Source organism: Lichenostomus cassidix, chromosome 11 (genome assembly GCF_008360975.1).
Source record: "Lichenostomus cassidix isolate B80296 chromosome 11, HeHo_3.0, whole genome shotgun sequence".
In the NCBI taxonomy this organism is placed as follows: Eukaryota; Metazoa; Chordata; class Aves; order Passeriformes; family Meliphagidae; genus Lichenostomus; species Lichenostomus cassidix.
In genome coordinates, this window is record NC_139492.1 from 11,950,980 (window position 1) to 11,977,952 (window position 26,973).

The 26,973-nt window shown below is 38.8% G+C and overlaps 1 protein-coding gene across 1 annotated transcript; it reads right to left on the reverse strand.

Annotated features, from left to right (window-relative positions):
- CYLD (CYLD lysine 63 deubiquitinase) lies at positions 1–26,044 on the reverse strand. Its single transcript, XM_085071880.1, has 17 exons — positions 25,897–26,044; positions 21,525–22,185; positions 20,015–20,317; positions 19,034–19,139; positions 17,925–17,993; positions 17,200–17,316; positions 15,291–15,667; positions 13,749–13,914; positions 12,773–12,914; positions 12,132–12,254; positions 10,769–10,860; positions 9,678–9,744; positions 8,082–8,214; positions 7,549–7,657; positions 6,471–6,589; positions 5,657–5,873; positions 1–4,022 (listed from the first exon to the last, which is right to left on the reverse strand). The coding sequence occupies exons 2-17, from the start codon at positions 22,029–22,031 to the stop codon at positions 3,838–3,840; spliced, it is 2,832 nt and encodes a 943-aa protein (XP_084928006.1). The 5' UTR covers positions 22,032–22,185; positions 25,897–26,044; the 3' UTR covers positions 1–3,837.
- Positions 26,045–26,973: the final 929 nt, after the last annotated feature.

Consider the following 26,973-nt stretch of genomic DNA (forward strand, 5'->3'; position numbering starts at 1 on the left):
TAAGAATAATATTTTTAATTAATATTAATACAGAAAGAGCACATGGTACATTCCTTTCCAGCAGCAGCTCATTCAGCTCTACCATTGGAAAAAACAACAAAAAAAAAAAAATTAAGGCTAGTTGAGGGCAACCTGATCCAATGGTTTGTTTCCCTAATGCCTTCTTGGAGACAGCCTTGTAAGTTTAAGAGACTATTTGTGCACAAAACATGGGATGTTTATTTAGCAAAACATCAAGAACAGATAAAAACATGCTTTGTTACAGTGGTAAAAATACACAGAGCTTTCAAGCTGCTTTTTACACCAGCTGTTTGGAAACCACAGCACTCTGGTGTGCAGCACGGTGGTGCCTTGGTATTGTATGGAACAGGCAATTGTTAGGGATCATGGTGACCACGCTCAGCTACTCAGTGGAGTATAAAGTGCACGAGAAAAATAAGTGCATTGAAATGAACCATTTATGATCAAGAGCAATTCTTGTTAGAGAGTACTTGCTTAGAATAGGAATCTCACAGGCTGTTCAGTACAACACAGTAGTACAATTTTCAAGAGCACAGAATTAGTACCACAGATACTAGAAAGACCTTTACTGGACATAGATATTTTGTATTTTTTCCTCCAATTATCTCCCCCGCCTGAAGAAAAACCTTCAATGTAACTTATGGTGGGTTTGGTTGGGGCTTTTTTGAAGGATTTTGTTTGTTTGAGTAATGTGTAAGGCATCACCTTTAACTAACACCTTTTCTCTTTACCCTCTATGTTTAAAATAAGCAAGGATTTAGTGGCACAGTGATTTGTTCCATTTTGAACCCCTAGCTCTAAAAATGTTTAGCAGACCAGGCAAACTGTATGGGGTGAAGGTTTTGTCCCCAGTTACAAAAGTTCATGTCCTATGAAACTTTACATTTTTACAGGTTGTCAGGAACCATCTTGTCTATATATTTTCCTACTCACAAGTTAAGGCCATTGTTAGCAGTACTTAGGAGCCAAACCACAAAACAATAATCTAAGTGCTATTAATCTGGGGGGACATTAGCCATATAAAAAAAGAGAAAGAAAAGAAGTGATTGGGATGATTCCAAATGCATCAAATGACATAAATGTTGGGTGCTTAGTCACTGGAATCTTTGGGCATTACAGTTAACAGCAGTAGATGCTTAAAATGCAGGCTTCAAAATAGCTTATTCAAATTCCCTACAAATACACACTGAAGGCTAAAAAAAAACTAAAAACCCCACCTTTCTTACCCTTGCATATAAGTTATTTTACAAGCTTCCTTTCACAGTGAAATCACTTTTCTGTTTGTATACTAGTTGCTGAGAAAGGAAATAAAATTGATGTTAGTTTCTATAACATTTCATTTACATTGCCAGGTCACCTCCAATGCAGCGAAGTACAGCACACAGCAATACATTTTAGATTAAGAGAAGACTCCTTGATTGCCAAAACTAATTTTTTTTGCATGCTATAGAAGACATGTCTGTCCTCTTAACTGGTAAACAACAAACTAACCATGTAATCATACACTGCTTGCAAAACTATTTACCATTTTGCAATAATTTATAGTACAAAATGCAGGCTGTAAAGCACTGCCTGCCTTTCCAAACACAGTATTTGTCACTAAGAAGTGTGCACAGTAAAGAATATTCCCTACATGTCCCACAGGAAGAGTTCACACTTCTTTTCCCTTCCCATTGAAAGGCAAGAAGATTGGGAGGGAAGAAGCCAAGCAGTTTATTTACACCCATCCATACTGATTCACTTCTGCTAATGGAGTATGTATCCTGCAAAACGGGATACTTTGCAGCTGTAAAAAAGAGTGGATACTTTGCTACAAGATTATTCACCTAGGAAACTTTAACACGGCTGCCAATTCCAATTCTCTCCTCTGGCCACAGCAAGTCCAAGGCTGCTCTCCAAGTTCGGGCAGGAAGAGGTAACTGTATGTAATGGGGCTGGGGGTGTGGGAAAGATGACAGCAGGGGAAGACATATGAAATTAATGCATTGGGAAAAGTCAAAAATAAATCTAGGGCTAGGGAAGAGAAAGAATCCAGACATTCAGACTGGTCTCATCGGTACAGGTTTGTGCTTGGGCCTTTGTTTGCTCCTTGTACAAGGGGACACTGCTGGCACCTCCTTCATGGTAGGTGCTCTTGGTGGAACTGAAACAAGGGAGTCTGTGCCAAGGAGCATAAACTAGATAAATAAGGCAAGGGAACATGAAAGCCAGGAGACTTTTTGAGGCAAAATAACACTTCTAATAACCTTGTTGCTCTTGAGTGAAAGATTAGAGTACACTTCATGCAAAGGCTAATGGAACAGATCAACCCTCTCAGCACCCCCTGCTCTACACAGATTAGTCCTTCAAGCAGTTTTCAAACCTCTCTCTACTACAGTTCCATGGCAGAGTGTGTCCCAAAGAAAGGTTCTAGGTTTTCCAAGAAAAACAAAATAACCACATTTTCTACAATAAGGGATCAGTCTCCACTGCCTTTCAAATAGTGGCTTTTTCAAAGTGGATTTTCCTGTTGTATTTTGTTATCTCTTCCCTTCTATAGACTTGATCCCAAAAAGGAAGTTTCCCTATAAAACATCTTAAGAGTTGAAAATGTACAGTTCATATATATGCAATTTGTACAACCAGATGTTACTGTATATATATATAGTTGCATGTTCGCTAGTCAATGTAGACAGAAGTAGCTAAAAGGCAACTAAAACAACAGTATTTCATTGCAAACAGGAATCAACAGACTTCATAGTATTTTACATTAACACAGGTTTTGCAGCTTTTCAAGTTAGTTTTCATCAGGTACTTGGTACACAGTAAAACTCTGATCTACCTTTATTTATAGTTTCATCTTTCCAGGCAGATATTTTTAATATTCTCTTTTTAATATTACTAATCCTGAAATGAAGAGACAGATGTATAACATATTCCCAGGCAGTAGCTAATTGTACTGTAGCAAAGTCAGTTCTGTTTACCAAGGACTAGAATTCACTTCAGTAACATTCCCTGAGGCAATCCATTATTTTATTGTTTTGTCCTGGAATCATTTGTGTACAGTTGCTGTTCTGTTTGACTGCTTTGTTTCTTTAAAAATAGACACTTAGAAAAAGACATCTGTTAACTTTCATTGCTAATTTTGTATTTTAGCAATCATGCATCCCCTTAATACCCTCTTCTTTTTGTCTCTTTCCCCTCCAAAAATTGCAAGTTAACAACACAGCAAGTCTGTGTGCTTGATTTTCACAAGACAGGGAGTCAGATTTTAAATGAATGTCAATTTTTGGAACTAAAAAGAATGTAGTAGATAACAGACCATAATATGCAATGAGCAGTCTAAAAGTTACCTTACTAAAGCTGGTTATTCTCTCTTTGAGAGAGAATCTATGGTGCTAAAATGATCAAGGGTGAGGAGACAGTGTAGGTATAGAGAAACGCATGAGAATCATCATCTCTGTCCACAGAAATGCACTGAGCTAGAACACTGTATCTTTACATTCTCAATGGACTAAGGAGATTTCTCCTGATATAATTTCACCTTTAATATTTCAAACAAGCCTGTGTATCACCAATGCACTTAAAGCTTTTAAGTTTCAGTAACTTAACTTTGTTTATAAAACAAACACACACAAGCACACTTCCTAGAGTGCAAAATGCTTAAATACTTCAGTTACAGAACTCCATATGTAGTTTTTGGAACAGTAAATCCTCTTGATGTCACAGTCAACTTCTTCCATTGCCAGCAACGGTTGCATTGAACCACCCAAAACTGCAGCAAAGCAAAGAGTGGGTAACTCTGTACTGTCTCTTCAGTCCTGCAGAGATCCTGGTTCATTTATATAAACTCATCGTTGGACTTTGATACATGCACATGTAAGCATCACAAAGCAGTCTTCGTGCACAACCTTGGATTTTTCTGGAATCCAGTGAGTGCAATTCTTCTAGAGACATCTTCAGATATTCAGCAACTTCTGGACATGGGGTAACTTGTGGAATGTTAAAGCCATTCTGACCTCCTTTTAAACCATAAGGAAAGAAAGAGAAACAGATTAGAAGAGCATATCCATATATTTGCTCTTTATAATGTACTTTTATTATGACAGCATCACTAGTTCTTGGTAAGGCCTTCTAAAAACACCTAAATATGCCACACTGGACTGCTGCAGGCTAAACATCTATGAAAAGTGTATTGTTCAAGAAATACAGTTAGTGATAGAATATCTTGCCATGTTTACCAACAAACCACACCCACACAAACATCACACAAAACCAAGGAGAACTTTGGGTTTTCATTAACACTAAAAATTCTGTATGAGTTTAGGAGAGTGACCTGAATAGATAAACCACCTCAGATGCTACTTTATTTGCTAATAACACAACTGGTAACAGTGGATGAATTTACAAACCCTGTCTGTACCCCATTTGCAAGATTAAGGCAGGCTTTGCTCCTGGCCATTTTCTACATAAAAATGAGCAAATTCAAACTACACAAGTATGGACATCCATGGCACTGTTCCCAGCAGACATTTTTGCTTATGAAGAAAAGCTGAAGAAAAATATTTGCAATACAAAAAACCACCCTAAGATCAGCAGGAGATATTTCCAGCATCTCATGTGATCTAAATTCCTGGAATAAAGTGGTTCTTTACAAACTTCAGTCATACATATTTCAAGCACTCTGAAACAAAGCTTGATTGTCTTCTGGTTGTTGTAAGAAAGTGACTGTAATTCTGTAGCAGTTTCATTTCCAACAGGAGGCAAAATTCTTCTCTGCCTGCCAAATCCCACTGTAACAGAGGGGTTCAAGAACACTTCATACAAAAATTGTTACTATGAGTCTGACACTTCATCTATTACTGTTTTTTTGAGCCACCAAAATTGAGTCCATATTTAAACAGGATCTGTTTAAATAGCAAGATCTAAGAAAAAACTTTTTTTATTGATGTTTGCATTATTACAGGGTAACAATTTTCCACTGATAACTTTGAAGGGATTCAAAGGAATGGCACAGATGTTACAATTTGTGACTATTTTCTTAATTCTAAAGATATCTATCGTAAGTCATTTAAGAAAAAGCATTAAAAATATTTGCATGCTAACTGATAATCATCTACATGCTGGTAAATACAAACTGAAAGTACACTCCTGCAGTTGATTATTTAAAATTAATTCTCTCTGCCAAATTTGCAAGGCATACATAGAAAAATGTATATGGAGTCCTGCTAGAAAACTTCTGCAGTTACTTTGGTACCATCTACTTACTAAGGTATCTAATTTAGGTGAAATTCAGATTATGCAAATCATGTGCCATGAAATCAATGCGCTGAGATAAGGCTGAGTCAACATTAGTATCCCAGCCTTGAGTACCTCAAGTTAAACAACATTAATATCCCCAAAACTTTAAGAAATAGTCACTGAAATCTAAAACACACATAAAAAATTTAAGGGAAAATGAGCAAACTAAATGGACGGTTACCATCCCGATCTGCCATGAATAGTCACTGAAATCCAAAATACACGTGAAAAACATAAGAGAAACTGAGCAGACTAAAGGGAAGGTTACCATCCCGATCTGCCATGAATAGTCACTGGAATCTAAAATACACATTAAAAATGTAAGGGAATATGAGCAGACTAAAGGGAAGGTTACCATCCCGATCTGCCATGCTGTCGAAGAAGAGCCAGGCGGAGTCGTCCCTGCCGTACTTGACAAAAGCCACATAGTGACTCGTTTCGATGCACAGCACTGCAAACAGCTCCATCTTCTGCGAGGGGATGCAGCCGTGCCGCCAGTCCCAGTCTGGCAGATCCTTAGGAAGTGACAATGGGTTGAATTTATGACTCTGTCTCTTGGGATGAAGATGAACCTGCAATTGAAGTGATATTTTGGAAAAGAAAAAACACCCTGTAAGATTATTTGTTTCAGTGGCAGACAAAGCTAAAAAAAACATTGCTGCTAAACAGAAGATTAATGGCATTAGAGAAAGAACTGCAATAACAGTAGCTGACTAAACATTTCTTCTATTTTTCCCCACCAGTGTAGTTCAATATTGCCCAGAGAATTCAAATCTAAGGTTAGAATGGAGGTCAGGTTTAATGCAACTATTTTCTATTATGCTCAGATTTGAAAACAAGCCATGACTGACATGTTCATGCAATTACCAAACAGCAAAATTGAGCCTTTGTGTCATGAGTTTATCAACTCTAACAAGGTAGCATGTATATAAAATTAGGATTTAAAGCACACAATTACTACTTCTCCACTGTGTCCAGTCCCAGATTTGGCAGTTGCCATGTTGATAAACACATTGCAGGAGTTCCTGATCTGTCACCAAAGGAGACACTTTACTTGGTGGGTGACAGCTACACTGGTGCTGGTGCTATGCTCTTCTGCCTTTCTTTCAATTATTACAGCATAAAGCACTTCGGTTAAACCCATGAGAATAACAAAAACAAGCACTTACTTGTGTATTGCACGTTTTGCAGAACTGCTTGATTTTGCCAGCAGAAATTTCAGTGTCTTCATAGCATTCCCTGCACTCATACATAGCGAGCCCTCCACAAATACGGCACTGCCTGGGAGCTGCATTTTCAAGAAAGGTATTAGTCTCCAGTCTGGGGAGGGTTTTTATTTTTTTTTTTTAAGACAAGGAATATGAAAATGAAGGAGAACTATTACTTTAAATGGAGAAAGACTCTACATAAAAAAATGTTAATATGAGATTGCCAATCAGAGCAGAAATGAACCACTATTTAACTTCTTCCCTTTGATGCAATGTGGATTAAGAGAAAAACATTTACACTGGTAAGTTGCAAAACAAGATTATAAAAATCAAGTGCATGAACAATAAAAAACAGGCTTTTAAATCAAGTTAGCTTTCTTTCATCATATTAGTACAGCTAGCTTAGCCCCTATGGCTGTCAACACCAAAAAAAAAGAAAAAAGAAAAAAGCATAAGCTGATGGCCAAGAACGCAAAAGAAAAGGCCATGAAAAATTAGAAGATTATTATTCTAACGAATTTTAGTAGTTTTATTAATTCTTATCTCAAATTTAAAACCAGGTGTCCTTCCTTAGGTAACGCAATGAAAAATTCAGTGGATGACCAGTGTCAGAAATTTAGGTCAAAAAAGTGATTTAATTATGGCTGAAAAATGCACAGTCACAACACACCACAGGTGCTTGTCCTAATCTCAGGCTCTTTTCCAGTTTGATGACCTAATGAAAGGCCATATTAATGAACTGCTTTGCTGCTAGTAACTTGATTTTAAAAACTCTGTCCTGAGTTATGTTTAGTTGTACATGTACTCAAGACTTAAACATAATCAAGGATGTTGTATTCTATACATTCTTCTTAATTAAAGCTTTTTAATTGGCATGAGGGAAAAAAGCCTTCTAGACACTAAACTTTCATTTCTCCTCAGCCTGAGCATCTCACACTACCTTGGAAAATATCTAATAGGAAAAAAAACAACAAACCCACCAGAAGTACCATTAAATATATGAAATACATATATATAAAATGCAATGTTATATACTTACTGTCTTCAAGTAAGTCTGTTATATTTAATTCCAAGGATGGAAAAATTTTATTGAACATTTTGAAGTCTTTTCCAAACCGAGGCATCTGGATAATCAGGCAAGAGGGTGCCTAGGTAAAACATCAGAATATAACGTAATGAACTTGAGATAACTAATTATCTAACTTTACAGACATTCTTCTAATGCTACAAGTATATTCATGTTATTTAAATTCACAGTCCATTGACAGAGGTCTCTCAAAGTGTTAATCCTTAAAACAACTTACTGGCAATAGCTAAGAAGTTTTCTTTTAATAATTCTTTACCTAAATCACTATGATCTGTTCAATTCAACTGGCATTGAACACGTCATTAAGTGAACCCTAAAATGGTTTTGCTATGTTTTTGTATCCAGGGCATCCTGGATCGCTGACATAATATTCTCATTTCCAACATGTCTGCATGTTTTAACACCAAATCCTACTTCTGTCCCATTGCTCAGTGGACAGATATTTAGGTATCATCACTTCTAACAAGGCAACAGCTGTCACCAACCTCTGCAAACTTCAAGTTGCTGTTGATGAATGACCACTCTAGTAACTGCTGAATTGTTGGGACTCCAACTTTCTCATTTTTGTCCATAAAAATTTGATAGAAGTAACAGTCTTGTACTTTCTGACCTGCTGATCTAAAAACAGATTAAAAAAAAAAAAACACCAACAGATTCTGAAGCTCTACTGTAACAATGACTGTATCTTACTAGGAAAATAACATCTACATGAAAATAGTCTACAAAGCATCCTCTCTGCATTGAAATATATTGTGCTTTAAAAAAAAAAAAAACAAACAAACAACAATACAATACACAGCCCCCTTCCCCCAACAACGAAGGGACAGTCAGTCAAGTGTGGACTGATTCTGGAAAAAATTAAAGAAACAAAATTTAAAGACAAAAAAATCAGTCTGAGTTTCAGAGTATGTTTTAAAAACATATGCCTATGCATGACTGAATTACCAACTAAGAAATACTTCCTAAGCATCTGCATCAAAAACTCCAAGACAATAAAGCAGCTTTCATTGGAGAGACAATTAGGAGTTTCAGTAATAAAATATCAAATGAAACAACAATAATTATCGTCAGTACGATGGGTTTAATGAAAGATTTCCTCTAAATCAGGGAGATATTTACACTGCTTCCTGCAGTGGAAGTCTCACACAGGTGGCTAATGTTGCTAGACTTGTTCTGTAGTTAGCAAAGAACTCTCCAAAAGGCTAACCCAGATTTAAAGCTGTCCAGCTCTAATTGTTAGGCTCATTCCATGCCTAGGCAAACTCTGAGGCAGGTTACCACATCAACTGCCATTGCAAGCCATAGGAAGCAGTCTGGAGAAACTTCATCCTCACCAGGAGAAAAAAAAAAAGGGAAAAATACCCTTTCCACTAAACACATACATCCCTACCACAAACCAATTATCCCCTTCAAAAAACAAGAACCACAAAACCACAACATCATTTTGTATGGATAGGGAGAGGGACACAGGATTAAGCTACCAATTTAAGTAAGCTTTGAGGTCAGATGTTCAAAACATAGTCAAGTATCAAGTACCACTGTTTTCAGATAATAATTCTGTTAAATAAACATGAATCTGGTATATTTGGGAGATCTTCAGATGAGCAATTCAGCCTCCTCTGGAATACGAAAGAAAGGATACAGAAGACTGGTCAGGTTGAAGAAATGGATTTTGATACTATGGAGAAAAAGCATATAGGTACTAACTGGCCTCTAAAAGCAAAAGAAAATGGTCAGGTAATAGCTGTTTCATCTCAGCATCAAAAATTCCTGGGATGAAATTCCCAGGAACCAAATTCCTAGGAACCAAATTTGCTACATAAACTGTAAGATATTCCCATCCCAGCTAGCATTTAAGTTAATGTTGCTTTTTCGAGTGTTGAGGGCACTCTAAGAGCATGCTGCTCAGTGCTATCACTACTAAGAAGAAAGCAGACTTCGGAATTTCCCTAGAGGAGTTCAGCTCTGCACACAATACACACAAACTCTGCTGCTAAAAGCTGAATGGTGGAACATAAGTTTTGTTCTCTGTATGGCAGAGGCATGACAAAACCTTTGAAGGCCAAAGAAAAATGATTCACCTTATTTTCAACAGTGGTTCAACTCTTAGAATATGGTGAAATAAAATATTCAAAAATTCTTCTGGATCTGGAGGGAGGAAGAGAAGAAAGGTTTTGTTAGCATGCAAAACCAGATACATTATTCAAGACTCATTTAAAGTGAAAGTTTTCAAAATTTTCATTAAAAAAAGCTCATTTTTACAGCTTTATTAACACAGTAAGATTATGACAAACTGTGGACATTTTCATGAAAAACCTCTATTCATTCTTTTAGTGTTAAATGGCCCTAATAAAAGATAGAGGCTCAAAAAAGCTTTCCAGTAAAGGTCAAAAGGTTGCTCTGTATTTCAGAGGAATCATTTGGCACCACACAACTTTTCCAGGAAAAATAAAAGCTTTCAAAAGGAAGCAGTGAATCTGCAGAAAGCCAGTGAGGAACAGTGACAGTTACACATAAAAACTACACAATAGTCCAGAATTCACTTAAACTAGAGACCGAGTCCTCTAACCAAGAATGCAGCCAACAGCAGCTTCCCAGAGGGCTGTTCTCCCCCACCACAGTTTGCTGGTGCATTTCTCTTCCTGCCACTAACTGCAGTAAATACTGCTTCCAGCATTCAGTATTTATGGAGAAGGTAATATTCTCCTGAATAAAAGCAAAACAGCTACATAATACAATTCTAATTAATCATTGCATGCAGCAGAAGATCAAAAAGTTGGGAACTGATTTTTATAACACAAATTTAACATTTTATTTCTTAAAATACTACATAACCATTGTAACAATGAAATGTTGTAGTGCAAAAGTTTATTCCTCAGGAATTTTAAAACAAGACAAAGACCCCAGCCTTATCACAGCCTTCTCCACTTAATGCAAGAAAAGAATTACAGGGACAGAGGAAGGCAATTGTTCAGCTAGGGCTCCTCACATACCCGAGGAAGCAGAAGAGACTTTTTAGCAGCCAATGGTCACTCAGATCTCTGGTAGAGACATTACTGCTACAGAAAAATATTTGGGTATTTTGTTCTGGTATAGTTATATAGCAAGGTTCCTCAGTTCCTTCACGTCAGATTCTTTTAAGTCTCAAAGAAAGGCAAACCTCTCCCATTACCTTTTTCCTCTGAAGTGAATCCTGATGCAGCCTCAACTTTTTCAAGTATTTTCCTCAGTTTCATTATTTTTGTAGCACATACATATCCATATCTAAGATAAATGGGTTTAATAAGCTATTAGCTAGTTTCTGATCAAGTCAGGGAAGTACAAAAAACACCAAAACCAACCAACCAATGAACCAACCACTTAAAATACGGGAATACAAGTTCTCAAATCCTTCTTTAACTGCATACAATATTTCTTCAAAGCTACGTACTGATTTCTCATATTTAATCTCACTCCCAGTTTTCTTAATTAGTATCAATTTAATGCAGTGCTCAATGTTCTTTTATAACCTTTAAGAGCATTTTTAATCATCAACTTACCAGGATACCTGTTTTTGGATTTGTCAGACAATTACTTTTATTTGTTTTCACTCTAATTTGCACCACGTAATACATCATTTCAGAATGTCATACAATAGCAGCATTGTGGGAGTTGTTAACAAAAAATAAAAAAAAACTCATTTTAGAAAAAGACGCAGAGCTGTACCTAAGAAGGGGAGGCTTTGAGCATTCAGTCTTTTCCTCCAAAGTTTTAAGCATGGTAAAAGGGAATAGAGATTTCTGCTACTCAGTGTGTATCCTGCTATCCTAGCTATACCACAGACTCTGGAACACACCAGGCAAAGTACACGCTTCCTGACAAGAGCAAGGCTTCAGGGGCCAACATTTTATTCCAGCAATCAAAATAAAAACTGTCATAAATTGTTCAGTGATGTCCGCAGAATTTTGGAACTGCAACTGTTTCATGTTTGAAAAAAATTAAGCTTAAGAACAGTAACTTTTCATGCAGATTTTTGTTGCATCTCCTTTGCTCATTGTGCCTAAGAAATTACAAAGGTCACTTTAAGTTCTTTTGATAAAAGCATTTTGGCCATGTGCAGACCATACATAAAAAGTAATGAAACTCTGAAAGCCCTGCTAGCTCTATCAAATTGTGAAACTCCATGTAAAATAACCTAAGTAATTTTCTTGTAAAGTACAACAGCATTAAAAACATGTGAATATGAATGCTGTAAAAAAGCATAACTTTTATTTATCAATACTTTTGTATTCATACTTGTACAAATTTTACAATAGCTTTGTGCTGATCCATTTGCAAGTAAGAAACTAGTGAAAATATTTTATCACCAAATAATTAATAACTATTTCCAGTTATCACTGATTAAATTTGCCATGAAGAAAAAGAAAAAATACTAAAAAAAATACACTGAGTAGCAGCAGATAGCCAAACTTCTCAGATTTCCAGTAGGAAATGCAAACACAGCAGGCTCTCTCTAATTCATATTAGACTAGGGACTAGTTCTTGTCTTTACTTACATTCTCAGAGGATTCACAATCTCTGTCCTCAGCAGCTCCTGAGTCTCACTATAATATTCTACATCATTCATTTCTTTAGGTCTGAGTAGCACAGTGTCCAAAACAGAGCTAAAAGAAAACAGGCTACAAAGAAAAAAAGGGAAAGGAAGGTTGTTTTGACCATTCAGATGCCTGAGTAACATAAGACAAACCAAGCAAAGCCACAGAAGAATTAAAGAACTAAACAAACTCAAAAGGAGGCAGTTATGGACAGGGGACACAGCTGCACTAAATAGCAAAGTCCACTCCAACCCAGCATCCTTTCTGCAGCAAACTACAGAACCAGTTGCCCAGGCAGGATTCTGCAAAGGAGCTGTAAGAGGCAATTCCCTCCCTCCACCCCCTGGCCTGTGTTCTCTCCATCCTTCAACCATTTCCAGGCCAGGGACTCCCTCAGTCTAAACAAGCAGATAGAGAAGGGCCAATACACTTTGGACATGATTAGCACTCCATTGTTGGCACTGGGAGAGCACAGGGACGTGTCAGACTGCAGCACATGACACTGGGAGCTGCACAGGAATACACAGGGACAATCATTCAAGCAAAGATCACATGTTCTGCATTTCTAGCATGGGATGCCACTGTACAAATTATGAACTTACCAGAATAAGGTGGAGTCTAAGTAACAGGAGTTGTAATGACCCTGGATACCTTTCTTCTTTCCAATCATTGTCTCTAAACCTTCTTTTTCCATTTTTGGAGGAGTGTTTTCTTCTACCACTTCACTTAAGTAACCTCCAAAGGCTGAAATTTTTTTTTTCAAAAGACACTTTAAAGCCTCAAATTTTATCCCCCCTGAGATTTTCCTATTAATGTTTTATAGCTAAGCTGCTGCCTTAGTGTAAGCATTCCTTCCCTGAACTAGAATAGCATATTATTATAGCTGAGACTCACTGCCTTCCAGAGAGTGAACAAGGCCTTATATTTCCACACTAGAGTGCTTCAGAAAGCCCGCAGCACTGAATTAATTTTATCCAGTAGGAATGAAGTTCTTTTTTCATTACAAATGCCCTGTTCACACTATCTTTCTTAACCTATCATACAAGTATCAGACACGTTTCTTTGCAGTTGTCCGAGGCAATACAACATGACTCAAGAAATCTAAAATACTTGAAGTTAGGGGAAAGAAAAAGTTTTTCACCACTAACTTCCATCATAAAAATACATACTTTGCTTTGTTAATATTTAGAGAATAAAATAATTTCATGTCACAGATGACAAAAGAGTAACTGCCTTTATTTCTGATAATGCAATCATATATTGCTGGAGTTGCAAACACCGTTTTCAGCAAGATTGTTTTACAACTTCTAAAGTAAAAAGTGTACAGCATAAAAAAATCCCTTAGTTTCATGTCATTTCTTTAAATATATGAACATTTTCTCATTTTAAAGCATAAAAGAGTAATTCAAGAATCACTGTATTCTGTACAGGCTGATCTTCTCTTCATTAATCTCAATTAAATAATACCTGTACAGATCTTCAAGTGTTCAATACAAAGAGCTTATTGCAGGAATGAATGAAACCAAAGCCCTGGCCAGTTCCCAGTTGATAAACAAGAGAAAAGCAGAAGGTCAGTACCTAGAGAGTTGCAGCGTTCAATCTGGTTGGAAACGGGCTGTAGTGAGGCAAACCTGGAATCTGGCCTGCAGCTTTTGAGTTTAACAAAAAGAGCTTTCTTTGGAGCACAAGTGAAGTATCGAGTTCCTTTAAATGTTCCGTCCGTACAGCCTGCACATTCATCTTCCTGAAAATTCAAGTGAGAACTCACTGTTTTTCTTATTTCTACAATTCGGCAGTAAGACATTTGATGAAGTATCTACCCACAAGTCACCCTTCTGGTACTCTGACACACACTGTTTCTGCAATTTAGTACACAAAGCCTCGACTGAGGTGTTGTTTAACTGGATTTAGTGGGAAAATTAGGAGTTGCAGGTTTCTTTCTTTATGCTTAAACCTTCATTTCATACAAAATAAAACAAAAACTCCATCAGAACTAGCGTGGGGGACATGGGAGGAGAGACTGTGACTTAACCTAGTCCAGATTCTTTCTGTAGTTAGAGCACTTTTCACAACTTAATTAAAAGCACTAAGCATGGGGTAGTGTGAACACTTCCAGTGTGACTTGGCTGCACAAGAAAAATGCCTGCTTCAAAACACACAAAATGTACATCAAAGATAACACGAACTAGGAGTGAACAACAACAAGCTGTTATCATTGAGAACAGGATTTAAGGTATATTTCCTGCTTCCTAACAACTGCTAGGCTTTAAGGTACAAATACATGAGTGGTACCCCGGTTAACAGGACACCCTAAGGAGCAGTTTCAGAATGCCTGTGGTGAACGATGGTTTCAACTTCACCCAAAACACCCACAAGGATCAGGATTCTTTTGTAACAACTGGAATTCCACTCACATTCTCACATACTTTGCTTGTGTTTTACATATTTTCACACTCTTACGTAAAATTTTTTTGAACATTATCCCAAAATAAAAAACCCCATGTCCCTAATTGTGTACCCATTAATTTAACCAATACTCCATCACAACCTTTGCAGTAGCTGCCACAGAGGAAATGTCAGCACACAACAGCAATTCATGTTTGAGGCAACTGTGATTTTTTTCACAAAGGGCCCACAGAAACACATAAAGCACATGGCTGTCAAATCAACAATGCCACTACTGTCAATTATCAAAACCAGTGTTATGGCTCTGACAGTCATCACTCTGACTGCTGGTTTGCAGATATGCAAAAAAACAAACAAAAAATTATATTCAAAGACTACTACAGCTAAAGAATTTTATATAAATTTCCATTTCAAAGGACCTTTGAATTTCCTTTTTTTTAAATAGAATCTCCATAATGTAAGCAAAGGACACTCCTTTAAAGCAAGGAACTGATCAGTCCCACAAATTCCATTGCCCATTGTGTTACAAAGACACCTCAGAGCCTATTAACAGGATAAGGTATAGGGCAGCCACAAAAGTCAGAGCTCTTCAAAGAATTTAGCTCTAAGGAGATCACATGGCAAATCACCTGTATGGGCAATCCCCCAGACTGGCTGCTTTTGCAGCATATACAGCCATCACATCTGAGAAACAAAACTAGAATTTACACTTACCAGTTCCAGTCCTGCTAATACTTCATTTACTCCAGGGGGCTGGCCAATCCAGCGGATTACTCCATAGAAAGGAGGATTTTCTTTAACTTCAGCCAAGGAACCTGCTTCAAGGCCATGTGAGTTCCCAATTGGGCTTGTTGTTGATGGACTCTCCTGGGTAGCTGTAGTATTCACATCGCCCATGACTGACTGAACAGATAAAGAGAGAGGACTGTGTCCCATAGTACCATTAGTACTTGTTGTTTTTGTCAAGCTAAAAGGAAGGGAGTGAAATCTGTTTTCTGTAGACACAGAGTTTGTTAAAGGTGGCTGCAGTGGTGGTGAAGAATGCCCAAATCCAGCAGATGAATCAGTAAGCGATTTTGAAGGGTCTTCAGCTGTTAAAATCAAAACCAAGGTGTTAGTAAGTGCTGGGGTCTTTTCCCCTGTATTAAAAAAGAAAAGACTTAGCTATCAAACCAGCCCCATCTGATTTAACAGGTGGGAAGCACTAACAGCTGGGGACATTTAGGAAGAGTTTTGTCACTTGGCAACACTGGAGACACAGAACTGACTGAGCAGACACTGCTGCAGCTCCACCACTTTTACCACTAGCAACAGAAATGAACAGCGCAGAGAAAGGAGATGTTATAAACTACAGGGAGGTTTCGACTGATATCTTTGTTTTCATCCTCACATGAGGCTTTCTCTGAACATGAGTTAACAGCCCCAAGGATTATGACTGTAAGGGGCAAAACTAGGAAGAGCTCATTGGTCACTGTGACTGAGGAAATTATTTGGTTCACAGCTCATATAGACATAAATAATTGCTCGCAGATAGGATTTGCAAACGGAAAAGTGCTTATTCCCTTGACTATATCACAACATACTTTGGTTCTAATACAAGAAATCTATCATTTTCTATATAGAATAAAGGACTTAAATATGTCACAAGCAATGCAGTGCCTGATAAAAGAGATCACAACTACATGTAAGAGCACAATAACTCTGTGTTCTCCCATCTTTCTACATAGTCATAGAATACCCTGAGTTAAAAGGATCTCTAATACCCATTTGGTATTCACAAAACAAAAGCCTCTTCATCTTCACCTATCCTCCCCATGCTGTTTCATTAACTGAAGTTAATGTCTTAAAAATGTTAAAAAAAAAGACATCAGTTACACAACCAACAACAATTTTAACCCATTTTCTTTTGTGGTTCAAGGAATTCAGGGGCTACTTCTGCTATAGGTTTCCATTGCAAATTAGCATTATTAGTTTAGTATTTACCCCTTTAGCCACTAAGCTAGTTAGCCACAGTTTTATAAAGTTTACCAGGAAATTAAAAAAAAAATAGGTCTGGAAGCAAATGAAGATATATTGATCCTTTCAATATGTGCACTCATACTTTTAAAAACCAATAGGGAGATTTTACAGAAATAACTTTTTAAAAATACTGAAAAAAACATGTATACTTAGACAGTTTCCAACTTGTCACTTCCAGACTGATTAGCTGGCATGGCAGAATATTACAGTTCCCTTGGATCTGTAACATTAGCTACAAAGACAGGCAAAATACGATTACTCTATATACTCAGCTGCAAGGAATATCTTCATGTCTTCCATCCAAACCTCAGCTTTTATTCTGCCCGCAAGACATATGCATTCCCACAGAGCTGCACATGAGCTGCCAAGAACATAATCTCCTACGTGCAGAATAAAACCACAGGTCACACCAACACACAGTACATTTTTCACAGGGGTTTCAAGATGCTTTTTATGACATAGTATGCATTCCACTAAGACAACACATTCCAACTGTTTACATTTAATCTCATCCTTGTTTCATTTGAAGAATATAATTCACTCTAGTTTTGTTTTATGGGTTTTTTTAAAAATAAATATATAAAAAACTGTCCTCTCTCTTTACCTTCATCAATATACCATGGGGGTTTTGTTTTTGTTTGAGGCTGAGAGTCAACTGATGAGCCATTTAATGCGTAGAAGACTTCAGATCTGCTTCTATTTCCAGGTTCAGAGGTAGATCCTGAAAAGTAACATATTTTATTGAAGAGATCTCGATTTGCAAAAGGTCATCTACACTCTTATTTCATTGTAAAATTTGTTACTACACTTTCAAGATGACACAACTGCCTTCCACAAAGAACAAACTCTCCCACCAAGGGTAACAGAGTTCTAAGCTTAAAACAAGGTAGAATACCAAACCAATATAACACTCTAAACAGAAATTTCAAGTCACCAAGCTGAAAAGAAGGCAGAAAATACCTCTCAAGAGTAAATTTTTCATTGCTATAAATTATGCATATAAGAAAGTATTTTTGACACGGTTACAGCAAGTGGGTTTTGGTTTTAAAATGTCACAGTAGGCAAATAAATTGCTGATCCAATAATTTATAACTTTACCTGTCTACCATCTTTACAATTATTAAATTAATTCATACTAATACTCTAATTTGGAGACATTTAACTTTTAACTGCAGTTGGGCTTGATGACCTTAAAGGTCTCTGCCAACCTTGATTCTGTGAACTTGACACAAAACTGAAATAATGAATCAGCTGACAGAAAAGACAATACTTTTTTGCAAGCAACAAAATTTTGTAATCTCACATAAGAAAATCCTTTCCCATACGTACCTATAGCCTTTGGCTTACTTCTTGAGGTATAGGCAAGCTTGGGAGGTCTCCTGTCCTGTGACACAGTCTCTAAGACATGGTACATGAAGAGAGTATTAGACTCCTTTTCTGTATTTTCACTGTTACATAAAGTTCACCTCGAAATGTAACTGAACAAAGGTCTGCCATCACAAGCTTTAAAACTGAGTGGAACAAAACCTTGCTTGGCACACAACCACCGTCTTATGTGGATACAATTTGCTTTTATCACATCAGCAATTGCTTACTCTGAAGTCTATCCACAACTTCCTGAACACATCAAATTGACTTCACATCCTTCAACGTATGTATGTATTTCCATTATGGGAAACAGATACAAGAAATACTCAGGTTTTTTTTCTACCAACACACCTACAATAAATGCCCTTTTCAAAAAATAGAGAAGTCCCCATGAATCCTCTAAAGAGCACAAGATTTGTGCAAAAACATGCATCTCAATTCAACCAGCAAGTAAGAGGTAGACATAAGAAAAGTTAGTCAAATTGAAGAGTGAGAGCAACAGTTACAGACTACACACTCATTAGAACCTGTCTAGAAATAGAACCCAAACAAAAGTCTCATATAAACTTTTCTTTCTTCAGAAAAGGACTTAGGGAACTGTAATTGTTAACTTGTAACACTATTCAGTGAGTTTTTCCAGTCTTGACAGGCACTTCCAAGTATTTATTCACAGAATGCATACATAATACTGTCAACGCCTTTCAAGCATAGAATGAAGAGTTTTCCGATCCAAGATATTTAAACTCCTGTAGTAAATTGAACAACAGTCCAGAGAAAAGACTCCCACTACAAACACTCACATATTCATGAATAAGATACAACTGCATAGTATTGTAAATACCATACAATTTGACAGGAATTGTGTTCAATATAAAAGCTTTTCTACTAGTGAAATTGTAACCCAAAGGAGGGCAAAACTGAAGAGAAGTATAACACAGAAAGTTAAACTAATTCAAGTGAACTTAGGATATTAATTCTGCAGTATTGCTTTAATCACACAACTGTGCCTAGGTGGAGGATGTCCCAGATGTTATCAAAGTCTGCCTTCTGGTTAAGAAAGCAGGGCATACCTGGAATAACATCATTGATATGCAAAAGAAGTGTACTTTCAACACTTGCAAAACTGCACAGCTGTATTCCATTATATCTTCCATCCCAGTTTCCAATCGGATTATCCTAAAAATAGAAAAACACATTACATGTATCCCAAAAGAAGATTTACATCATACAGAATATACACATGTCTTTAGGAATACAAAAAGTAGGAAAATGAAAGATTTGACAACACCTATGTTTTCCTGTAACAAATTTTGTATTTAGAATAGGCAAATATTACAGTCTTTAAAGACAAAAGCTTAAAACCTGCTCTCCTGAGAAATAGCTCCTACTTTCATTTCTCTTCTAAAAAAAATTATTGATAAACAAGATAGAACAACTCCAGTGCAATGCTATGGAACAGCTACTGAAACCAAGAAAATGGAAGCATTTAATCTACAAAATCAGAACAATCTTGAGCTACCAAAAATTTAAAAGCTGTTCATTTTTAAAAATTCATGTTGCTAGAAATAATTTTTAATGACAAGCTTCACATTTTCTTGAAAGATCAACTTTTGTACTTGAAACTCATATTTTTAAGGCAGAACAAATTCAAACAAAACAGTCACATGAAAAAAAAATCTTTTTAAAATGGCTAACGAAAGAAAAAGACATCCAGCCTACTTTTTTAACAGGCAGAACAAAGCCAGTCTCACGAGACAAACACTCAACTCTATGACTTCAAGACTGACACCTAACATGGCAAGTAGCTCAGTGGAGGCTCCTCAGAATAAGCAGAGTATTTTGCCTGAACTGTTTAGCATCAAATAGGACACCATTTACCTGATGCCAAGAAACAATTACCACCAAGGGGCATCTTTGAACTCAGTGTTTATTTCCCATTTTAGGTCAGCCTCCGCTGAAGTAGCTTGTGGATAATGTTTCTTCTTCTAAGTGCATGTCATTCACTAGCTAACACACATGCAGAAGTTATTAAAGTCAGATATTTTTCTTACCATGTCCACTCCAACAACGTATCCTAAACTCTCGTTTCCTGGTAAGACATCACAGAATATAACTGTCCCATACTCTATACTCTCTCCTATCTTCAGAGAAACCCTGGAGTTGATCTCCAGAGGAGGAAGTTCTACCTGCATTGCGTCAACTTGAGCTGCATAGTCACTTTCCAGTTCATTGTCATCATCTTCCACCAGCTCCAGTTTGTCCAAAGCAACAAAAACCCCACAGTCCTCATCACATCTGAAAAGCTGCTTGCCTTGGTACTGTCCATCAGTAAAGCCCTGACCGCGACCTTCTTCCTAAGTGTCGGAGGAGGAAGAAGAGGAAGGAAAAAAAAGACAATATAAAAAACCAAACCAGGTATTTTGAAAAAGTAGACTACTAAAAGAATAGCAAGATAATCCAGCATTTTGGACAAACTGCACTAAGAATTTGTCTGACTAACTATCATTGTATTGAGAGAATATTGTCAGAATCTGTGGCAAATATACAAACTGTCTATCTTAGGGGAATAAAGAGCAAGATGTCATTAGAATAGAGAGTAGCTGCAGGCAGAAGCCTTTTTACTCAGAGAAGCCTGTTTTCTTCAAGTGCAAATTTTGCTTCAATCATCAAATTTTTGCCATGTCAAGACTACTTCATACTAGACATAATGCTAAGCATTCAAAAATTCCACTTATATGCCAAATAAAGAGATGATTTTCAGAAACACTTGGGCCTCATATCCCCCAAGGTTCTCAGTGGGAATTACAAAGAGTTCAGGAAAAGTTCAAAGAGTACTTTGAAAAATATACTTCTACTACAAGATAAGAACTTTCCTGAACCTAATCCTTCAATAGCTTATGGTTGGCATTAATTTTGCAGAAATATCTCACAAGGAGCACACAACAGCTACATTCTCTATTTTAACTACTTACCATTGGACTTTTAGGGATCTACAAAAATAGCAGCCCTAAAATCCAACCCTGCATTTATGGATTGTATTCTGACACAGGATAACAAAGTACTCAACAGAAATCTGAGAGTCAGATATTCACCATGATGGGGATGCAAGTATTTTTGCCCAGAGAAGCTGTGGATGTCCCATCCACGGCAGTGTTCAAGGCCAGGATGGATGGAGCTCTGGGGAACCTGGTCTAGTGGAAGGTGTCCCTGCCCATAGCAAGGAATTTGGGACTAGATGATATTAAGGTCTCTTGCAACCTAAACCATTCCATGATTCTGTGAATTAAATTTTTCTGGGCTAGAGGACTCAGAGTAGGTTCAAGTCTTTCTGCCAGCCCATGCACTACATCAAGCTTCACTTAACATGGAGATTACAAGGCTGATGTGATATGGCATGTTCACATAAAAGTATGTATGAGAAGACTGAAGGTAATGGTTTTTAGGGGTAACTGTGTTTCTAGAAAAAAAAAAAAAATTATTAGGACTTCCTCTTTAAACTGAAGATTTATTCAGCTCACCTCAAGAAGCGTATCTGATACTACCCCTTAGAAAGTAACTTACCAGCAACTCTACTCCAAAGTATATCCCTGTTAGGGACCTTTCTTGCATTAAGGGTCCTCTGAAGCGAACAACTCCAGGATATTTCTCATCCCCTGCTCTCAGCTGTACTCTAACAGGTGAGCCAATATCTATCTGGACGCCTTTAGCTAACCTGCTTTTGCTTTTAAACAAACTGTATCTTTCCTCACAGTTAGTAATAGCCAGAAGCAACTCAGCTAGTTTTTCATTTATTTCTATAACATCCTTCTCATCCACAAACAAGATTGCATGAGGTTGTTCCAGAATCTTTAATCCAATCTGCAGTTTCTTGCCTTTACATGGAATATTTCTGGAGTGTGCCACAGAAGAACGGTCTTGAAAAAACTGCCCAATGCTACCTTTGGGCACTTTCAAGAGCTTTTGAGTCTGCTTGTCTATGACACTGCATTCCTGGAGAAGCAAGTAAAAGATCCGCTCTTCCCAATAGGATGAACTTGTTTTTTCTTGACTCCATAAGCCTGAATTCATTGTGATGAAAACTTTAAAAGCTGCACAGAAGTCTTCAAGAAAAATATGCTCTTGGTTTATGTGCAGTGATCTTTCCAAATTCTACTGGAGGGTCCAATCTTTGTGAAACAATGCAATATTCATTTTGCAAAGAAACAGATTCAGAGCAGGAAGTCTAGAATAAAAATTAAAAAAAAAAAAAAGGAGAAAAGACAAAATTGAATTGGGTAAGTACAACTTGTCTTAAGTACAACATAAAACAATTTCAATCTGTGACCAGACTCATTCTTCACATAGATCAGAGTTCAGCAAAATCCAAGGCAGTGACCACAGTCACAGAACAGCCACTATACTGCTGATGATGGACAGAGCCATTTACCCATTTCTGCTCCTTACTGCTGTGTATTTCATTCCCTTCTCTAGTTCCTTGAAAAACAGGTTGTGGAAAACATGTAATGAAATGCAGAAAACAAAGGAAACACACATAAGTGAAAGCAAAAAGAAAACTTAAGTGCAAATGAACATAAATAAACAACTTGCTCTAGTTTACAAACAATATTTTAATGAAACTTTCCACTATAAGCTCTTTTCCCCATGCTTAGTGACTACTTATTTCTGACAAAGTGTACTGCATCTGTCATCCTGCATAACATTTTGATTTAGTGAAGCAGAAAATTGTGTTGACAAAATAGAGCAGCAGAAAATGGGAACTTTAGTAACTTATAACAGCCATTTATTTAACTAATAGAAATGGACAGTTCCAGTAATATTGAATATATGAAAACCAAATTGTGCCAACATTGCAACATGCAATTCTGAGAAGAAAACTGGAGACTCTTCTGCATTATTCTAGAAAGATAATTCACTACTACAAGGTAAGAAATACCTCACTTTATTAAAACAGCATGGAAGCAAACATCTTAGTTAAACATCATCCAAAGAACTACAATTCACAACCAATGAAGTGAAAAAGAACCATTTGAGCATGTGTCTATAGTTTTGATCATACTGGATACATGTAGAAAGATCTGCAGTAGCTTAGCAGGATTTATTTTTCTAAAGATGACAGCAAAGGGCAGTATACAAGTTCAGAACATATTGTCATGTAAATTTTCCTGTTTGCAATCTGTGATGCCACAGTTTGCATTCAGTTAAAGGACAACCTTTGACTATTTATGGATTTAACTTCAGTAACCTAAAGGCAAATAATCTTTGTCCTTGTGCCTAGGTACCCTATGTCCCCATAACTTTTCTCTGATGGCATTCAAATACCACAAAATCTATTGCTGTTTCTCTCACCCTGTTTGAATCCAGTTTCAGAAGCTAAAAAATATTTTTCTTCACTTTCATTTGCTACACATATATGGGCTTTAACATTTGTTGATGATTAACAAAAAAGTGGTGTGAGTACAGGATGGAAATAATTTATGTGGAAACTGATGAAGAACACAACAGGATTCCCCCCCCTTCTGCCCCACATGGAAACATGATTGAATGACCATTAGTTTTTTTAAGTCTACTCAGATGGTAAAATAAAGAGTTTCATCCAAGTTCTCACTAGATCTCTGTCCTTACTTTTTTCACACAATGGGAAAAAAACCCTGTCTCGTTCTTCATAGTTCCATTTTATGTTCTCAGCTTTCAAAGGCTGACATACTTCACTTTCCCTTTTTTGAGTCATTCCACAAAGTTTCTCAATCCCCAACAGACTGCTAGAAAGCATCTCTGACATTACACAGATCCTGATCTTTCCTACTTCATTTACAGAAATAATTCATTTTAATTTTAGTAAATATGCATGGAAATAATATATTAGAAGAGGAAGTCTTCAACAGCTTTAAAAAAATTGAGAAGTTTTATTAAAAGTAAGATTTATCATATCTATTTTTAATACATATATCTTATTTGCAGGTCCATTGCTGCAACAATACAATCTTGACATGTTTACTAATAAAGAATTCAGTGTGAAAACATGGCAACAGCTGCATTTAGATTATGTAACAATAACTTTATGTGGTGAGTGGTCAGTCTTTCAAAGCCCTAGTCATTCACAGAGATGTTACTAAACCCACTGGATACAGTACCAAAAGGTTTTCCTTTAATAAAGAGTTCATTATCACTATATAAAAATGCCTTCCTTTAAAAATTTATCTACAACCACTGTCCCCTGACAAGGAAAATATACAGCCTTAAAATCCAAATACCCTTCTTTTAGAATAATACAAGTGATAAATTAGTACTTTAAGAGCACAGAAAAGCTTGTTAAAAGGCCATTAGGTTTTGGCAATATATCAAAAATACAATAACGCAAACCACTGATATTAAGATTTTTTAAACAGCCATTTTCCATGGAATTCTGTGAGTAAAGTAAAATCTTTGCTGAACAAACAGCGTAGTTATAGCAGACTATGACCAGAATAGACCAGAATAAAAAAACTATTAGACCACTGTATGATTAACTTGGGAGCCAAACAACTTATCCTTATCAAAAAGTCATTTCTGCACTGCACAACACACCAGCAGCCACAAAACTTTGGGCAAACCCAAGAGAATTTTACCACCAACATGGACATTTTAAGTGTCACAGCCTGTTCAGTTGCATCCTTCTATTTCAGCTACTACCTGAATTTTTTTAAGCTCAAAGGACTTTGAGGAGGAACAGGCAAAACACAGTTATGAATGCAACACTACACACTTTGGAAGAAAAAAACATTTTAAAAATTGTCAGCAATAGGCCATAATAAGATACCTAACTTCAAAGCCTCCCTAACTTTCTTCTTTATTCCTCTGTTGTGAGTCACTGTTGTCACTACGGAGACATCTCATCAGAACAACAGTTTGCTCTGAAATTCAAGAACTCTGTTTCTACCCTCCAGGAGCCTTAGATGAACTATATAGAGACGTTTAAACCAGCTATCAAGTATCAGAATGAACACACGTCTGTGGCGCTGATTCAGAGTATAAAATGAAAAGGCTAAAATAAACTGTACAGTTTCTTAAAGAAACTTCCACTTAAATACCAAAAATAATTTAACCAGCTGAGATGCAAAGTTCTGTTCTTCGACAGCCCAAAAGCAATTTCATAGGAAGGTTAAAACTAGGAGCAAGGAAATTTAGTTGCAGCTCCATGTCACAAAATTACATATCAGCAATACAAGCTACGAGTGGAAAAAATAGAAACTGTTTCTCCGAACAGCGGCTGAAGCAGTCTAATACAAAGAAGTTCATACTAGTAACGATTCCTAAACCAAAATGCACCGGCAGCTCTGTCCGGCCTTCTAAACCTGATACACCTATTCCGGTAAGAGGAAGCACAGGAATCATTCCCAAGGGCCAAACGCTGTGGCATTTGTTCCGAGATTTGCCAACTCGGCTCTGCAGACAGTCCTGCCCAAAACTGAAATGCGTGTGCTCAGCTTCCGAAATGGTACCGAATATCGTGTTTTACTTGGTTCTCTCACGGAGTGGTTCACGGCACGGCACGTCCGTGCGAGCCACACGGCTCCGTGCAAGGCTCAGCGTTACAGAATAACCATCCCCCCAGCAAATCTGAGCATCTTCTCTCCTTCCCGGGCGGCTCTGCGCAGGACAGGCAAGGAAAGTCCCGAAACACTTCTGGAGTCGCCAACGCGCTCCCCAGGGACTGAGGCTGGAGTGTCGGAAAGGCCCAGCAGGGCCCGCCACCAGCGGAGCCAGCGCCACCCCGGCCCGGCCCCGCCGCCGGGCCCGGCTCCCCCAGCACCGCAGCAGAGGCCACGGCGGCCCGCGGGGAAACGCCACGGAACCGGCCGGAGCGCGGCCTGAGCAGGGGGCCGAGCCGGCCGCGCCCCTGCCTGACGGCGCCGAGCGATGTGCCACAGCAGCGCCCGGCCCGCTCGCTCCTCACCTCCTCCTGCCCGGCCGGGCTGGGCGTCCCGCCCGCCCGCGGCTCCGGCCCGCTGCCCTCACGCGCCCGGCGCGCCGGCCCGGCCCGCGCCGCGCTCCCCCATCGCCGCCACGGCCGCGCAGCCAGCGCCGCACACCCGCGCCTGCTGCCCCGGCAGGCCCGCCCCCTCGGCCCTCCGCCGCGCCCGCAGCCAATCACAGCGCGCCTGCCACACCGCTGCTCAGCGCTATTGGCGAAAGGTGCCGCCAGTCACAAGGGGATTCGGGGGTTTCCAGCGCATCGAGGTTGTATGAGCTGCAGGGGAGAGGGAGGATGGCGGAACGCTCCCTCTGAAGGGCGCTGATTGGTCAAGCAGAGCCAGGGGGCGGGACTTGTGGCTCTCCGGAGGCGCTGACTGGATGGCGCGCCCGTGCCCCCAGCGGCGGGGCGGGCGCTGGGCCCTGGGGTCAGTGCCGGGTGCCGCCCCCGATCGTGCTGCCGGCCTTGCGCGGGCTGCGCTGCGCGAGGGCTCTGGAGACTGCGGGCTGCGCAGTCTGAGGGCTCTGCTCTGCGGGGCTCTGCACTGCGGGGCTCTGCACTGCGGGGCTCCGCTCCAGCCCGCCCCACCCAGGGACAAGCCCGAGTCCAGCGCCGTGTCCTGAGCCGGGCTCTGGTCGCTGTCCGCGGCGCGCGCAGCACGTGTGGCCGGGAGAGGCTGTTCGGGCGGTGGCAGGGACAGCCCGGTGCAGTCCCAAACCTCCCCGGGGCACAGCTGCTGACCGAGTTACTAACTGGCCCTCCCTGAGCGCGGGGGAGGAGGGCAGGAGCGATGTTAGCCGTGCTGTGCACACGGGGCCGTTTCCCTGCCCGGAGCTGGCCTTGGGGCGCGCTGAGCTCGGCTGGCTCCAGCAGTGCTCCTGAGGCGGCGGCCGCAGAGATCCCAGAGCCTTCACCAGTGTGAGCCTGGCTTCGGTCTGCCTTCAATACCCACTTCGGAAATATTTTTACCCCCAAGAAGCTGAAGTAATGCTCCTGAATATTTCATTTAATAAAAGCCAAGTGTAGCTCCTCTTCAACCGACCTGCTTTGGATTGTGCC